This window comes from Neoarius graeffei, chromosome 24 (genome assembly GCF_027579695.1).
Source record: "Neoarius graeffei isolate fNeoGra1 chromosome 24, fNeoGra1.pri, whole genome shotgun sequence".
Lineage (NCBI taxonomy): Eukaryota > Metazoa > Chordata > Actinopteri > Siluriformes > Ariidae > Neoarius > Neoarius graeffei.
Window position 1 is genome coordinate 38,552,772 of NC_083592.1, and position 17,845 is coordinate 38,570,616.

The following is a 17,845-nucleotide window of genomic DNA, read 5'->3' on the forward strand; positions in this document are numbered from 1 at the left end:
ATGTAGATGTGTTGCTGCACCCACCAGCAACACGACAGAAGGTGGATTTACGTTGCATTCATGGCCCAAGAATGTTCAAACTGCAAAGATTTGGACACGTTTTGTGAGAAGTTCACGGGCACATTGGGCGGCTACGAAGTGGTCTCTCCTCTGCTCTGCACATTTTACTGAAGACTCGTACGAAACCTCTGATCTGTTGAGGAGCGTTGGCTATAAGCCCGTATTGAAAGAGGGTGCAGTACCAACAATTAAAGGAAAAGAAAAGGAAAGAATTTACTTTATTTTTTTATTTTTAAAACAGAAAGTAAGTTCAGTTGCACCAGTTCTCCCGGAGTATGAGCCGAGGGTTGTTGGTAAAACCCGGGACGGAACGGGACGTGACATATTATCGCTCAGGCAGTGACCTCCGCGTGGTTGTTGCTAAAACCGGTGACGTACCGTCCCGGGTTTTAGTAATTGCCTGAGTCAAGCAGTAATGGCGGAGTACTCCGAATGGAGAAAATGGAGAATGAGCGGACCAGCCGTTTGATTTCTCCGCTGGATATTACTGCCATCTTGCCCTTACGTGGAAGAAGCGAATGAATGGAGAACTGAACGAACAACTGAAAGTCAGATTGTTTCAAAACAGTCGGCCACAAGGTCGGCCTTCAAGAAGCGAGAACGCAGACGGGTAAGCTCCGACTCTGATTTGGATACAAAACAACAAAAACGACACGCGTTGTTTACCTGAATTTAGATTAATACATGTAACTTGTCTTGTGTGTTCAAGTTAGCGGTATAAGATGATTTAATTTGCTTCAGAATGTGATGGTCTCAGTTCATCTGATTATTTAATTAGCCTTTTACGTTTTATCAGTGAAAATGCATGCATGTACATGTTGCATAAGTTATAGCACCTATCCTGTTTTAATGAGAGTCAACCCACAATCAATGAAGTCAAATCAGTCTTAGTTGAGCAAGTCAGTGATGGTATTACTTTCACCATAAATTTATTTATATGACTGGTCTATAGCTGTCAAAGGCCTCGGACTTAAAACCGGTTACTGCTGTGACGTCACGCACTGAGGGCTGGCTGGCTCAGCAGGGCAGCTCAAATGCCAACTTTGTGGTCGATTTTTAACTCTGAAAAATATATATTTTTATTCCCATTTATGCAGCATACAAGAGTCAAGGATGGAGATGCTATCCACTCAGAAATGTATTTAAAAATAAAAGTTCTGCGTATCTCCTTTAAATTCGCTTTCTTTGCTTAAGGCAGGTCGTTTCAGATGTCAAGTTGGATCTCTCAGCTGGGTTTGAGTGAAAGATGAAAACACTGCAAGAAATACTCCTTTAAAACGGCAACAATTTATGAAGTGTAATCACAGTGTAACTCTCACAATGCGGAGAATTCTGGACGCTCGTCATCAGCTGCCTTAATCTCACTGCCCATATTTACCAGTTTAATAGCAGCGTTATCAGTTTTGACAGCTTGAATGGCAAGTGTTAGTGTTTTCACCTTCCCATGTCTAAAGCACAAATTCACGACTTCCTAAGAATGTAATAAGGAATGCGCTATTAGTAAAATAAAATAAATAAATAAAAATTCAGGTAATTATCTTGATTTGTCTATTTAAACAGATGAATGTTTTTGTTCTTTGCTTTATTCACTCTTCCTCATTTCTGTCTCTTGTGAATATTTTAAACTCGACTGCCCAGCCCACAAAAAAATGTAAATAAAAAAATGCCATTTGGATTTAAATAAGCAAATACAGAAGTTAATATCGAGCCCTGCTCTGGAGGCAGTGTTATGATATGTGGCTGCTTCAGGTGGTGTTTACATTAGACCGTATCAGCGGATCATCAGATTAACGTTTTTAAAACGATTCGCGTGCACACAGCAACGCCAATACACGGATACGCTAATCACATGACTAATTAGACGGCACGTCACATGATCCCAGTGCATATCGGGCATGCGCAAGTCACTCGCCACTTGCAAGTGGAAGGATGGCAAGCGAACACCTTCTCCAGCAGATAAACACACCTGGCTGTGATGTTCATGTTCTCACTGAGTTTAAGCGCCTGAAGGAGCTAAATAAGTTGAAACGTGTAAATAAACCTCAGTGCGGCTCAGCGCTTCCTCCTGCGCTCCAAATCACTCCGCCCTGAACAGCGAGTGCCCTCTGGAGGGTGCGCACTCCGGCCCTGCGCAGCTCACAGAGCGCGCGAGTGAAGCGCACGAGCAGTGATTCGGGACTGAGCCGCTGTGTGTGTGATCCCAACGCCAGCGAATCAGGAAGGTGGATGTCACAGTGACGTTGTCCAATGGCGACGTCAGCTAGAGCTCAGCACAGCGTTTTCTCGTTCCTCAATGTTTACACAGCACCGGATCAGATACGAACTGGGTTGAATACGTGGGCCCTGGCGGATTCAAGTTGTTCCGCCTGTGGAGTCGTTTCCCGGCGTTTTAATGTGCACGGACAGTGCATCCGCGACGAAAACGAGACGGATACGGTCTAATGTAAACACCACTTCAGTTGGCCAGGTCGAGGCTCAGCAACGTTATGTGGAAATAAAATGAAGTCAGCCGATGACCTGAATGTTCTGAATGACCAGGTTATCACATCAATGGATTTTTTTTTTTCCCCTCCCTTATGGTATGGGCATAAAATTAGGGCTCAGATTGTGAAAGTGGTTCAGAGAGTATGAAGAATCATTTTCACACATGAATTGGCCACCACAGTGTCACGACCTTGAGAATCTTTGGGATGTGCTGGAGAAGAATTTACGCAGTGGTTCGACTCTGCTATCCTCAACGCAAGATCTCGGGTGAAAAATTAATACAACTCTGGACTGAAATAAATGTTGACATTGCAGATGATTATCGAAACAATGCCACGGCGAATGCATGCTGTAATCAAAGCTAAAGGCGGTCCAACCAAATATTAGCGTGCACGATTTTTAATTACCTCCACCAAGGAGGTTGTTTTCGGTAGCGTTGGTTGGTTTGTCTGTTAGCAACATTACGGAAAAAGTTATGAACGGATTGCTCTGAAATTTTTTCCAGAGGTGTGACTGGGCACAAGTAACAATCCATTAAATTTTGGCGGTGATCCGGATCACCTTCTGGATCCCAGATTTTTTTTTTTTAAGGATTCTTGGCTGAGGTCTGCGCTCTCAGAGTGCTTTTCTAGTTAATTTATTTATTTTTCTTGGCACGGCAGTGTACAGTGTATAACTCAAAGTAATTGTGTCTTGCGTAATGAGTTCATTCAGGTTCCTTATGTCCGCCCTCTGCTGGGTGACACAATGTAGTGCTCATGCGCTTATATTACATTAAAGTGCATATTCTGGACCAATTTCGGGGGGATTTTTTCTATGAAAGTATGTGCCTTTACACACTCATCCAGAAGGGTAATTTTGCACAAGGCCGTCTGTCTACAGCAGAAAAAAATAAAACGCGTCTGGAAAAATCCCAAGGGAGTCTGGAGCCAGATTCGTGACGTTACCTGCGGAAGCGCCAGCAGGCTGTGAGAGCTTTGCACGGTTTCAGTGCACAGCCTGTGTAGACCAAGCGCTCCCATTTCTCTCTCATTGTCCGGTCTTTTGGGAAATGATGAGTACTAATCCCATCAAGATTGGTGTTGCTACACCCTCCTACGATACATGTGTTAACCATTTTAATAATTACTTGATAATGTTGAAGAAATTTGCAGAAAACCACCAGGTCGTTTTCTCATAAACAAACCAGCGCTGACGTAGGATTCAGAGGGAGGCGTCCCGCACGCGACGTCACGAAAATCAATGTTTCCCGGGAAATCCAAATGCCAGGTTTTTTCAGAGGTGGTCCAATTCGCCTCAAATGGCTTGATTTCAACTAATTTTTTCTGGTATTGCACAAGGTAAAAAAAAAAATTGCACAAAATGCAAAATGTGACAGATATTTGACCAAAGTTTAATATAAAATAGGAGAATTACATTGATCTTGCTCCTGAATTTACCCGTGATATGCACTTTAATATTTAGTTACTTGGCCCACTGTCTTATCCAGAGTGAGCTGAACAAAGTGGTCGAACAGGAAAAGGGACGACAAAGAATTTTGTAACCTTAACCACAAGTCTTTGAGTGAATGTGTAACATGGGACAAAAACATGTTTCAAAGTACAACAATAGAAAACCAGAAATAACAAGCTACTGCTCTAACTTGAAGTATTTAGTTTTCGGAAAGCACCTCAGAGTTAATAAAGTTCATATAACAGCATGTCCCGAAGCGTTTTATTCCTCGACAGCAGTTTACCAACCATTACAATTTTCAGCATTTATAGTTCCATTTAATATCGGAATGTCAACAAGATAAGAGTTCCTGTTATAGCTGCATTATAGCAGCTATAAACGGCCGTTTCCTCACCAGCCTCTGTATATTGTTCTTTCTTGCATTGAATGTGGAAATTAATTTCCTATGAAAAGTATCAAGACAGGCGGCACGGTGGTGTAGTGGTTAGCGCTGTCGCCTCACAGCAAGAAGGTCCTGGGTTCGAGTCCCGTGGCCGGCGAGGGCCTTTCTGTGCGGAGTTTGCATGTTCTCCCCGTGTCCGCGTGGGTTTCCTCCGGGTGCTCCGGTTTCCCCCACAGTCCAAAGACATGCAGGTTAGGTTAACTGGTGGCTCTAAATTGACCGTAGGTGTGAATGTGAGTGTGAATGGTTGTCTGTGTCTATTGCCGCTTTTCCACTACAAACGCGGCTGAGCCGTGCCGAGTCGAGCTGAGTCGAGCTGAGCGGGGCTGTTGGAGTTGCATTTCGACTACAACCGCGCTGAACCGTGCTGGCTGGAAGTGGGTGGACACATTGGGTGGAGTTAGCGAAAGTGGGTGGACGTCATGTGATGTCATTAAGCAGCGCAAACAGTGACATCAGTGACAGTGGCGGAACAAGTCAGAGCCGGGCCGGGGGCGGGGCAAATGACCGGGCCCTTTATTAAAGCTTATCATAACATCATTTTAGGCTACAAAATGTCCGCAACTGCGGTGTTTACCAATTTCAACACTACCGGGTGCAACTATGTTATTTAGTACATCAAGTCCTTCAAACGAACATGTAACTCAGAAACAAAAAAACATTAGGATACTGTACATGGCTCATAATAAAACATCAATAGCCTATACTGCGCACATTATTTGAAGGGCATACGAATGAGCGCTCAGAGGTTGCAACGGTGACAGGAAGAGTCAGAAATAAAAGGAGGGCGGTGCAAACCTCACTGAATGCACTGTGTTTACCAGTTTCAACACTCCGGGGTGCAACTATGTTAGTTTGTACATTAAGTCCTTCAAACAAACATGTAACTCAGAAACAAAAAAACATTAGGCGACATACTGTACATGGCTCATAATAAAACATCAATAGCCTACTGCGCGCATTATTTGAAGGGCATACGACGAGCCTTGCGCTCCGCGAACTCGTCCACGATGCTCTGTATGTCACTGATTCAGTGAGCTTTTCAGCGGTAGTCTCACGACCCGGATAGTAAACAATAAACATGGAGGACATGGAGTCGTTAGTGTTGCTGGTCTTGGTGCTGTGGCTTGTTGTCACCGACAACACCAACAGATACTGGCAAGAGTGTATAGATGAGGCGAGGCGGATAAGGCTTGAGAAATTCTCGTAATTCGTAATTATTCTTCTTCCGGGTTTGCGGTGTTTACAGATCCCAGCGCGCTCGCGGGGTGTGTGTGGGCATGTGAGGACACTCCTCCTCACCAATCAGTGCACAGGGGAGTGTCTGCTCACGCCCCCAGCCTCACTCGGCACGGTTTGGCTCGCTTCAGCCCCACTCCAAAACGGTGCGAGTTTTAGGGGCTAAGCAGGGCTGAAGCGAGCTGAGTCGTGCTGGTTTTTGGTAGTCGAAACGCGAGCCGTGTCGGGCTGAAGTGAGCTGAAGCGAGCTGAAGTGAGCTGAAAAAGGGTAGTGGAAAAGGGCCATATGTGTCAGCCCTGTGATGACCTGGCGACTTGTCCAGGGTGTACCCCGCCTTTCGCCCGTAGTCAGCTGGGATAGGCTCCAGCTTGCCTGCGACCCTGTAGAAGGATAAAGCGGCTAGAGATAATGAGATGAGTATCAAGACAAAAAAGGGAAACATATCTGTGACGAATCTCAGTCATCCAGGTACATAGTAATCTGTGGTTGGTTGAAGAGAGCAACTGGACTTGTTTGAAGATTCTTGAAAACGTTTCGTCTCTCATCCTGAAGGCATCCTCAGTTCTGTCTGACTAATAGGGAGTATCAGGTATTTATCCTCTCATGGATCATCATAGAATCCGAATCAGAATGCTGATGGCTGCATTGTAGGTGGCTGATAAAAGATGTCATAGACACCCACCTCTGTTCAGTGATGGTCGTTCCAGGTTGACAAAAATGAACGATCCTCTCTGGCTAAGGTGTCTGCCAGTTTTCTGGAAGTCCTCTCATAGGGATCTCATCCCAAAGTGCGTAGAAACATATCTGTGACGAATCTCAGTCATCCAGGTACATAGTAATCTGTGGTTGGTTGAAGAGAGCAACTGGACTTGTTTGAAGATTCTTGAAAACGTTTCGCCTCTCATCCTAAAGGCTTCCTCAGTTCTGTCTGACTACACTGCAGCCATCAGCATTCTGATTCGGATTCTACGAAACGTTTTCAAGAATCTTCAAACAAGTCCAGTTGCTCTCTTCAACCAACCACAGAAAAAAGGGAAACCTCTCGTCATGAAGACGGTCCTGTAGCGGAAAACGTACGGATCGTTACAAAGCTCTGATGTTCTAAAGTCCTTCCGTAAATGTTAAATAAACTTCCTTTCACCAAAAAAAAAATTTCTTGGTTAAGTAACACATTTGTTTATGTATTTATTATTAGGCTTAGATTGCATAGATCGTCTATCATACAAGGTCCTCTGAGTGACTGACTAGAGAAATAATGTAATATAATTCTTCTTCTAATGAGTGCATTAATATAAACCTGTGATTTGGATTACAGTTGGAAGTACTGATGCATTCAGATTTTCAAACTCGGCACCACTGTCGTATCATTGAGCATCGTTGTACTTCCAATACCAATCTCTAACAGACCGAGTGCAGTAATCGTTAATGCTCTGAACTCTTTATGCTCCGTGCTGTAAAAACACACATTTTGTAGAAACGCTTTATCAAAACAGACGCTGGATTTCTCATTACTTTAATGCCAATGTTGGTGGGTCATTTAAAATGTGGTGTGTTGTTTTTTTTTTTCCTTCCTCCTCCCTTTTCTGTTTCTCTAGCTTTTGGAGGGAAGATCAGAAATCCTCTGCATGTGGTGCTTGTGGCCACACATGCCGACATTGCCAACCTGCCTCGCTCTTTTGGTGGAGAGTTCAGCTATGATAAGGAGAGATCTTTACTGAAGGAAGTCCGTAACAGGTAAGATTGTTATAGGGAGGTTGTATCTAAAATGCACAAATTATCCTTCATTCGCCTGTTCTTTACATGAAATGGCTTTATAGTTGTATTTTGGCTTTATTTTATCCATAAGTGAAGATGTCAGAACTTTAATGCGAGTCAACGGAGGCTGGTTAAAGCTGCCATTGGTGCAGGTTTACTTCAAATAAAGGACACCGGCAGTTACGTACATGATCTATATACACTCCTAATAGAGGACAGGAAGACATGCAGAACAAACGCATACTGTACAATACAGATCACTTGATCTTAGGCTACATCCACACGACAACGGCAACGAGATTTTTTTTTTTAAATATCGCGTCCACATGGGCAACGGATCAGTAAAATATCAGGTTCATATGTCAACGCAACGCTTGCTGAAAACGATGCAATACACATGCCACACCACTACGTGCGCTGTAAGACGGTCCCTTCGGAGACACCAGAACAATAGAAGAAGTAGACGCATGCGCATAAACCCCTTCTTCTGTAGCACCAGCCACATAAAGTTTTGATTATTAATCAGTAGCGTAAAACGAAAGACACGGAAAGAGGAATGAATGGGGGTAGATGGAAGCCGGTACGCCAACATTCTGATATCCTCCAGAATTCTTTAATGGTCCGGAATAAATTGAATGCTACACGTTGATGGATTACTTTGTTCTTCTACACCCTTTTTGAGGAATGTATTGTCGGACTTAAACCAACATCTGAAGAGGTGAGATCGCTCCTTTTTTTTTTTTTTTTTCTTTCCTATGTTTGCTGGCGGGATTGTTTTTGGAAAGCGCACGGGCGGTGCACGGTTTGGTACTGCTTCCGCAGTGTTTGGACTAAAGACTCTGCCCTAAGGGCTATTCTCTCTCTCTCTCTCTCTCTCTCTCTCTCTCTCTCTCTCTCTCTCTCACTTTGCACCATTACACAATAAATATTCACAGTGAAAATATTTTGTAAGCGCGTTTCATGAACCAAATTATAGGATTTGTTGACAACTCGCATCGAGTTCGTTACACTTCTACCCGGCGTGAAGCACTCACAGTCATGTGGTTGTGACGTCATCGTAAACAAATCCGTTCTACTCATCCAGACGACTTCGCAACGGAGCCGTTGCCAGATTTTTCCACTCTGGAACCCGTTCTCAAAAGATTTTGTTTTGGGGCACCCAAAACGCCGGTGCCGTGTGGACGCCAGGCCGGAACGATAAACAGTTTTATCAGATTCACCTGAATCCGTTGCCGTGTGGACAGGGTCTTAACTTGAGCAGTGAGTAGTAGGACTGTCATGTGACAGGAACAAACACAAATGCAGGTAACTGAAGTTTTATGCAGAGGGTTAGGCAAAATTGTTATCGAACAACAGGCGATGGTCAGGCAATCAACAAAAATTAGGCAAGACTTCGGGAGATGGAGATGAACAAATTAACCACCAGAGGTATGTTAAAGCAAGATACAAAAGGCTTAGTAACCGGTACGGGACACGGAGCATACATATATTTATGTATAGGTCAGGTGAGTGCACTCGGAATGAATATTGAATGTGATCGAGTTTGTGACGTATGGGTGTTGTAGTCCTCGGCAGCCATGTTTTTTAGGCCGCATGACAGACACTAGGTATATTACTAAATATCTAAATTAGTAGAACATTAACCGTTGAATACCTTAATAATAATGGGAAAGAATTTCTTCTTAAAATAATTTCAGATTCATCTACGTGAGGGAGGAAATCGGCTAAAATGAGTGGTGTTCATACTATGACCTTTTAATAAAAGTCAAATTTGGGGGAAGACGAAGATCAGTTCACAGGATTTTAGGTTTGGTTCCTCTCAAGGTGCCTTCCTCATGTTGTCTCGGGGAGTTTTTCCCTCTGGGTTGTTCATTAGGGATCTCCATTTCTGTAAAGCTCTTTGTGACCGTGTCTATTGTTAAGTGCTCTCCAGTTTGTGTGCCGAGTAATGTACTCCTAGGAGTTCACTTAGTACACAGGTTTTTCAAAAGCACGTCCCATTAAAGCTTGAAGATCTTCAGTACTTAATTGTGCGATTTGATTTTTTAATCTCTCCCAGGTTTGGAAATGATCTGCAAATAGCTGAGAAGCTCTTCATAATGGATGCTGGAGCCTCGAACTCGAAAGACATGAAGTTGCTAAGGAACCTCTTATTAGAGCTGCGCAACTCCATCATCTCCGTAAGAGCCTTGTGTTGTGTTGTCCTGTAATTTTGTTAGAACACACCTTTTAACTCATTCTGATTTTTACACTTTAAATGCTCGAGCATTTCCGTGGCATTCATTTATCGAAGTGATGATTGCACTACAGGTGTGTAATGTGTATGTGCTATGGGAATTATCATGAATGTGTGGCAGCCTGGGAAAATCCTTTACATGGTGAAACTTTGGCATGAAATCAGGTTGCCCGCAAAAGTGAAAAAGGAGAAAATTGCATTTAACAATTTCGTTCCGACACTGAAGCCGATATCTGATGACGAACTGAATTGATTAGGCACGTCGCTATATAGCAAACTGTAAGAAATTAACATTTAGCTAGCAAGGTTTGGGATATCTTTAGGCATTCTGACAGGTTTTACCACCACAATTGTTAAAATGACTCCTTACTGAACATGATTTTTTTTTTTTTCCCCCAGAAGACCTAGGCAAGATTAAAATGTAAAATAAAAACATTAATACATTCATGGGGGCGGTACGGTGGTGTAGTGGTTAGCGCTGTCGCCTCACAGCAAGAAGGTCCTGGGTTCGAGCCCCGTGGCCGGCGAGGGCCTTTCTGTGCGGAGTTTGCATGTTCTCCCCGTGTCCGTGTGGGTTTCCTCCGGGTGCTCCGGTTTCCCCCACAGTCCAAAGACATGCAGGTTAGATTAACTGGTGACTCTAAATTGACCGTAGGTGTGAATGTGAGTGTGAATGGTTGTCTGTGTCTATGCGTCAGCCCTGTGATGACCTGGCGACTTGTCCAGGGTGTACCCCGCCTTTCGCCCGTAGTCAGCTGGGATAGGCTCCAGCTTGCCCGCGACCCTGTAGAACAGGATAAAGCGGCTAGAGATAATGAGATGATGAGATGAGATAATACATTCATTTTAATCAAAAATATTTATAGCTTTGTAAAGCTGACGTGTCAAAGTATGTTATAGGCTGAAAAACCTAATTAGGGATGAAACCATAATTGTTTTTTTTTTTTTCATGGATGCAAACGGCGCGCCTTTTGGCGGATGCCGCCTTTTTCATGGCTGTCTGGGGGACTTGTGTGAATCGTGCAGATCCGATGAGGTTTTTTTTTGGGGGGGGGGGGGGGGGGGGGGGGCGTTGGAGTGTCTTATAATTTCATCAAAGTAAATTCTGTATTAAAATTACTAAATAAGCAAATGCCGTTACAGTCCATGAAACATAGGAAGTATAAGTATGAGAAGAAAACAGTAAATCAGAAAGCTGCGCACGTAAAGCCAGTTGGCTGCGCACCATTATCTGCTGCTGGCTGCACTTCACTGCACGCGCAAGGATTTCCATCAGTCCAACGTAAGTTATGTAATTGGCTTTACGTGCGCAGCTTTCTGATTTACTGTTTTCTTCTCATACTTATACTTCCTATGTTTCATGGACTGTAACGGCATTTGCTTATTTAGTAATTTTAATACAGAATTTACTTTGATGAAATTATAATCAGACACTCCAACCCCCCCCCAAAAAAAACCTCATCAGATCTGCACGATTCACACAAGTCCCCCAGACAGCCGTGAATAAGGCGGCATCCGCCAAAAGGCGCGCCGTTTGCATCCATGTTTTTTTGTTTGTTTGTTTTTAAGCTGTTTTTGCTAGAAATTTATCCACAACGACATCCATCAAGTTTTCACAGCTGCCAAATAAATGAAATCTTAACATGGGCATTCATTCGAATAATAGTTATAATTACAACTGTGAGTTTCAAAAACAATTTTAGAACCTGAGTTTCCAGTCTGTTGCTGATATTTTTGCTTTTTATCATGGCTGAAGAAAATAAGGTTCTGGTGTTTTTAATTTTGTGTGTGTGAGAGAAATTAAATTGCATTACATTAATGGCATTTGGCAGAAGCTCTTGGCAGAATCCAGAGCAACATACCCAGAGCATTTGGGGGTTAGGTGCCTTGCTCAAGGGCACTTCAACCATTCCTGCGTGTCCAGGGAATTGAACCAGCAACCAAAGCTGCTTCCCTATCCATTAGGCCATGGCTGGCTATATAATATAATATAATATAACTCTCAAACTAAATACAACTTGGTGATTTGTCCATAAACACTGGACAAATAAAGCAAACTCTTAAAACTAGCCATTGGTTGAATCGTGCAAATTTCAACGAAAGGAGCAAACTATTGCCGCTTTTCCACTACCAACGCGGCTGAGTTGGGCTGAGCCGTGCCGTGCTGAGTTGGGCTGAGTCGAGCTGAGTGGGGCTGTTGGAGTTGCATTTCGACTACAACCGCGCTGAACCGTGCTGGCTGGAAGTGGGTGGACACATTGGGTGGAGTTAGCGAAAGTGGGTGGACGTCACGTGATGTCGTTAGGCGGCGCAAACAGTGACATCAGTGATCTTTTAAGCGGTAGTCTCACGACCCGGATAGTAAACAATAAACATGGAGTCGTTAGTGTTGCTGGTCTTGGTGCTGTGGCTTGTTGTCACCAACAACGCCAACAGATACTGGCAAGAGCGTATAGATGAGGCGAGGCGCATAAGGCTTCAGAAATTCTCGTAATTCTTCTTCTTCTGGGTTTACGGTGTTTACAGATCCCAGCGTGCTCGCGGGGCGTGTGAGGACACTCCTCCTCACCAATCAGTGCACAGGGGAGTGTCTCCTCACGCCCCTAGCCCCACTCGGCTCGGTTTGGCTCGCTTCAGCCCCACTCCAAAACCGTGCGAGTTTTCGGTGCTAAGCAGGGCTGAAGCGAGCTGAGTCGTGCTGCTCTAAGGTAGTCGAAACGCGAGCCGTGTCGGGCTGAAGTGAGCTGAAAAAGGGTAGTGGAAAAGGGCCATAATGTTGGCTTAAATGTTGAAACATAATCATGACTTGGGAAGTAGGACCATCCAAGATATATTAGCCAAAAATGAGAGCTACATGTTTCATAAAAATGTTCGTAAATGTTACTTGAAGACAGCTGTAACTTCAGTACCATTGTTTTTAGAGGCATGCCATTAGTCACTGTGAACAGTATGAAATAATTCTTTTGAAATATGTCCTTCCTACTCTTGTGAAGTGTTCGAGTCTGTGTGCAAGCGTAGTATGTTCTGACTCAATATCAGCCCACTCTCAATAACAAGGCCTGCTAGTCCTCTCCTCTTAGACACGTACACAGTCAGATGCTTGTATCCAAAGCACAAAGCCTATCCTACACGTTCTCTGTAGCGAGACCCTCTCTCCTCCTCCTACGCCACTTTTTCTCTTCGCCTCCTACACATACCTGCAGCCGTCTCCTCTTAATCTGCTTTTCTGATCGAGAGAGCACGGCGTCATACCTACCGTACAAGCAATCGAATGAACTATTTCTTCAATCTAAAGAAGGTGGAATAAAAGAAGCATGAAGGTTCTGCTGTTTAATGTTCCCTCGTGAAACCCATGTTGTCTGCCTCTCTTTCTCAGAGCTGTAGGCCTATGACTCAGCTAGCAGAGAAACTGCTGTCTGTTCTGCCTGCTTGGCGTAAAGTGACCGGGCCAAACCAGCTCATGTCCTGGCAGCAGTTTGTGGTGGATGTACAGGAGCAGATCAATCCTCTGGTCAGCGAGGAGGACCTGCGAGAGCTAGCTACACAGCTGCACAGTATGGGAGAGGTGTGTGTGTGCGCGCGCAAGATGGAGTATTGTATGTATTTGAGTATGTCCGTGTGCTGCACTGAACGAACCCCATTCTGGTTGACTGTTAATCATGATGTGGATATACGGTCAATGCCAGAATTATTGACACCCTTCAAAAGAACAGAGGGGAGAAAAAAAAGTTTTAAATGTTCTACCAACATAAGTGTACAAGTACATGGCAAGCTTACTCTAACTTCATTTAGACATGACGTTGTATGCTCTGCGTTACTTTTTTCTCCAGGACAGGGTTCACCAAATATATTTGGCATAACAACATAGTTTTGAGGGGGAAGTGTATGCTAAGCATATGTTTGGAAAAAATCATTAAATTGTACAGTGCCTCCATATTTCTATAACTTAAAAAAAAAAAAACACACCAAATTATCACTTGTGTTACGTCTGGGTGCCAAATATTCTCAGATTGACAGGGGAAATGGTGCATGCATATTCAAAACGTTTATAAATATGCATCACGTATATGTATGTTAATGGTTGGGCTGTGGGTGGCATTGGTTGAGTAGCAATCTCTCTGTTGATCCAATTATACTGCCTACACTGTTTTCAGTGCTGTAACAACATCAAAACAGCCAGGGTTAGTCATCTGGCATATTATTTAAGAATGTTCTCATGTTGTGCTCTGCTGAACAATTTTTAAAGCAATTATTCAACTAAGGCTTTGAACCGCTATTACAGTGAAGTGAGTGGGGGAGGGGGAAATACTTTCACGCCCACTAGATGGCAGTATAATTACATCTAGAATTACTTGGCCTTCTTGTGAATCTCTTACCATTTTGGTAATTGTTCCAATTTAATTAATTAAAACCAAGTTGTTCCGTCTGGTTTTAATACCACACGAATGGTCTAGTATTCCAAAAAAAGATGACCAACCAACGCTGTCACTGGTTGGGGTTTTTTTTTTTAATCATTTCTCTCTCCCTTTTCCTCTGCCTTAGATCAACATCATACAGAGTGAAACTGTCCAAGATGTGGTTCTCTTAGACCCCCGTTGGCTCTGCACCAATGTTCTCGGCAAGCTCCTCTCCATTGAAACTCCCAAAGCCATCCACCATTACAGGGGGCGCTACCGCCAGGAAGAGCTCCAGACCCTGGTCTCTGAGGGGGATGTAGATGAGCTCCTTCAAGTCTTGGATGCAATGGACGTATGTGCCCGTGATCTGGCCAATCCCGGTATGGTGGATGTGCCCGCTCTCATCCGTACTGGTGACCTGCAGCATTCCTGGACTGATGAAGCAGATGAAGAGGTGGAGGACGCTTTTCTGTACGGCGGTGTCCGCATCGTCCCAGCCGAGCACTTGACACCTTTCCCCTGTGGCCTTTTCCACAAACTGCAGGTGAATCTTTGTCGCTGGAGCAGGCAGCAGAGACCAGAGGCCGAGGCAGAGGAAGTTAGGCTGTGGACCGGAGGTGCTCGGGTAGGAGTTGGTGGAGCCGATGCTTTAGTACTGCTAGTTAATCACGGACAAGGTCTGGAAGTACGGCTGAGAGGACCGGAGTCCGAACGTAGCCGATGCTACGCTTTGCTGGATACTCTGTGTGGAATGGCAGAAGGGCTGCTTGCTGCTACACTACCAGGCCTGCTAACGGCCCGTCATTACCTGAGTCCTCAGCAACTGCGAGAGCATCAAGGACCTGTCATGCTTTACCAGCCCAGGGACTTCTTTAGAGCTCAAGCCCGGGGTGAAAACGCATTAACCAACACCATGGGCGGCTATCGGGAGAGCTTTTCTAGCATCGTAGCGCTAGGTTGCACCCAAGTCTACAAACAAGGAACGCTGGGTGGGGACGTAGCTGTAGCTGAGGTTAGCCTTCTGGCTCGACGCAAACTCAGTCGCATGCTTGACCCACCTGATACCCTCGGCAAGGACTGGTGTCTTCTAGCTATGAACCTGGGTCTTAGTGAACTAGCCGCTAAGTACAGCCCCGGCACCAACGGAACTCCTCCGACTGACCCATTTTCTGTCCCAAGCCCAACAGCGGCGCTCCTTTATGACTGGAGCCAACGTTCAGACTCTACCATCGGTGTCCTGGTAGCTAAGCTAAGAGAGCTTGGCCGCCGTGACGCAGCTGATTTTCTGCTAAAAGCAGCACCCGTGTTCCGGGTCAACATGGACAGTCTGGGAACGCCACCAGAACCTTGTGGCCCAGTCTGCAATGGAGGAACATCTTACAACTCCATCAGTTCCGTCATCTCGCGCTAGAGTACCACCTGTGTGCATGGAAGAACATGTGCAATTTAACCTGTGGAGTGTTGTTGTTGTTCTCTTTCAGTTCCTGTGTTACAGAAGACTGTAATCTGTGAAATTTCATACTTTAAACACATTAACCTTCCTGCGCTATTCTTTCTGAATGTCTCATTTCTGTGAGGGTGCCTACTTTAAGAATCTTTTTAGCTCAAGGGGTTTTGTTTTTTGTTTTTAAGTGGCAGCATTGTAATGTCAAGGAAAATTGAAGGATTTCTCAATTTTGGATTCTTTTATACGTTTAGATATGTTTGGCAATGGTTTTGTATACAACCTTTTGAGAAAAGGCTACATAGTTAAGTGCTTTGCCCTGTTACTCGGTAATGATTCAAGCAATCGAGTGCCTTTTACCATGGGAAGCCGATTCTCTATGAGCCATTTTGAAATTGCCGAATGCCCCGATTTTGAATTAAAAACCCAAACTCTTCTAGCCATAAACTTGGGCTCGTCAGTATTTCAGTCATCAGCTTTGAAATCCATTTTCTAACCATATTGCTAATTTGATGGCGAATGAGGGTTTAAAAAGTGCAGTTTACGATCATCTTTTTCTCAAGTTTACATTTTCTTATGCTAACAGTTTTAGCACACCTGTATCCACACTGGAAATTTAACCAAGCATAAAATTATAATTAAACAGATAGATAAAGGTTTATTTTTAGCTTATTCTCAAGCAGCAGCCAAATCACTATGCCTTGGAAAATATTCTTGGATAACAAGGTTACATTTGAAACGGTATGGTCCAATAGACAGGGTTTAAAAATAATATAGAAAGAAGATGGAAAAACCTTAAACAAGAAGCTTTGCAATTTTATTTGACATGAAAAATCCGGTGGTTGGTTGAAAGGTTAATTTCGAAAACAACCAGAGGATTTATGACGATGCTTCTTTTTTTTTTTTTTTTTACACAAGTTTAATTAGAAAAGTCAGATACGGACAAAGTTTCTTAAATATTGCTCTTCGGCTGCTATTTCTCTTTTGCTTATTTAACGGCAAAAATGTTTCAAGGCAGTTTGTATTATTAATGTGGTTCCATTTTTAATGTGTTTTGAAGCATGATCTAAATATTGTTACAGTTATCAGCTTTAATATATACTTCATTTCCTGTGTGTTAACAGCGTCCATGAGGAGATCACGGTTTGTTTCAGACATGCACTTAACTGCAAGCTAATGGTGCTCTTTTCAGTGGAACTTTAACCAAAAGAATGCCTTTCTGTAACGGAGTGGAATCGAGCAAAGGTTTTGTTGAAAAATTTCAAATCAAGATGATGTATATTCATTTAGATCAGTGACTTGTAGAAACCATGTGCCCTCATCTGAGTGAGTCTTTAGCTTGGATTAGAGCTTGTTCCATCATACTTGTACTATATAGAACTGTTTTGGGTTTTTGTTTTTTGTTGTTTTTTTTTTAAATGGAACTGAATGTATTTCTTGTGTCCGTCGACTACAGTGGCAAACTTTATCTTGGTGTCACACACGCTTTCTTTCTCACGTCCCCTGTGTGAGGTATGAAGATAAAGGACACCAGGAAGCTCCATGAACTTGCAAACAATCCCCTTGTCATTTTTAATCACATCTCCTTTACTTCCCCTGCTACCCATTTAACAATAAAAGAAGAAAAGGGAAATGTGCATACTTGCTATTCTAGAAAGCACATTTTTTTATATATTGTGATTGAGTCTTATGTATTATTGAGCATTCTCTTTGTGTTTTCAGTCCATTGTTAAGGTTCATGCTTTGCCCTCTTTTCGAGAACAACTCTGACTTCTTAAGAGGGAAAGTGAACCAGGTGTATTAGCAAGTCTTTGTACAGGTCATCTCTTTGCACAAAATGTTTCTTCTATTTATATTATATTCCTAAAGCATGTCTCTGAATGCCATGTCCTTAATACTTCCTTAATACAGTGTAGTACATTTTTATAATAAATTGTTTACCTGAAAGTTTGGTTGTGGGTTTTTTTTTTTTGTTGTTGTTTTTTTTAAATCAGTGATTTCGAAAATGTTGTTTTGACCATCACACTTTCTATCGGTTCCTTTTCTGAAAAACGATCATTGGACAGCATTGAATTTCTTTGCTGCTGCTGCTTAGCCTTTAGATGCACGAGTGACTGGACCCTACACTCTTCCATAAGTGGGTCAAAAATGACCCATATTAGAATCAATGCGTTTTTATGCCATTTTTGTCATTTTGGTTAAGAATAATCACTTGTATAATATTTAGTATTATATTTAGGACCACACAAAAATGATTTCATGTTTGAAATATCTTTGTTTTTCACTTTTTAACATTTTTGAAAAAGAAAATTACCCAGAACAGCAATAGAAAAAT

At 43.2% G+C, this 17,845-nt stretch overlaps 1 protein-coding gene across 3 annotated transcripts in view; it reads left to right on the forward strand.

Moving 5' to 3' along the window:
• dapk1 (death-associated protein kinase 1) overlaps positions 1-17,457 on the forward strand; it is a 175,389-nt gene extending 157,932 nt beyond the window's left edge. For all 3 annotated transcript variants that reach the window (XM_060907201.1, XM_060907200.1, XM_060907202.1), the window contains exons 23-26: positions 7,274-7,412; positions 9,493-9,613; positions 13,046-13,234; positions 14,212-17,457. In XM_060907201.1, the coding sequence (XP_060763184.1) occupies positions 7,274-7,412; positions 9,493-9,613; positions 13,046-13,234; positions 14,212-15,477 (1,715 nt within the window). In that variant the 3' untranslated portion in view covers positions 15,478-17,457. The remainder of the gene's footprint in view (positions 1-7,273; positions 7,413-9,492; positions 9,614-13,045; positions 13,235-14,211) is intronic.
• Positions 17,458-17,845: the final 388 nt, after the last annotated feature.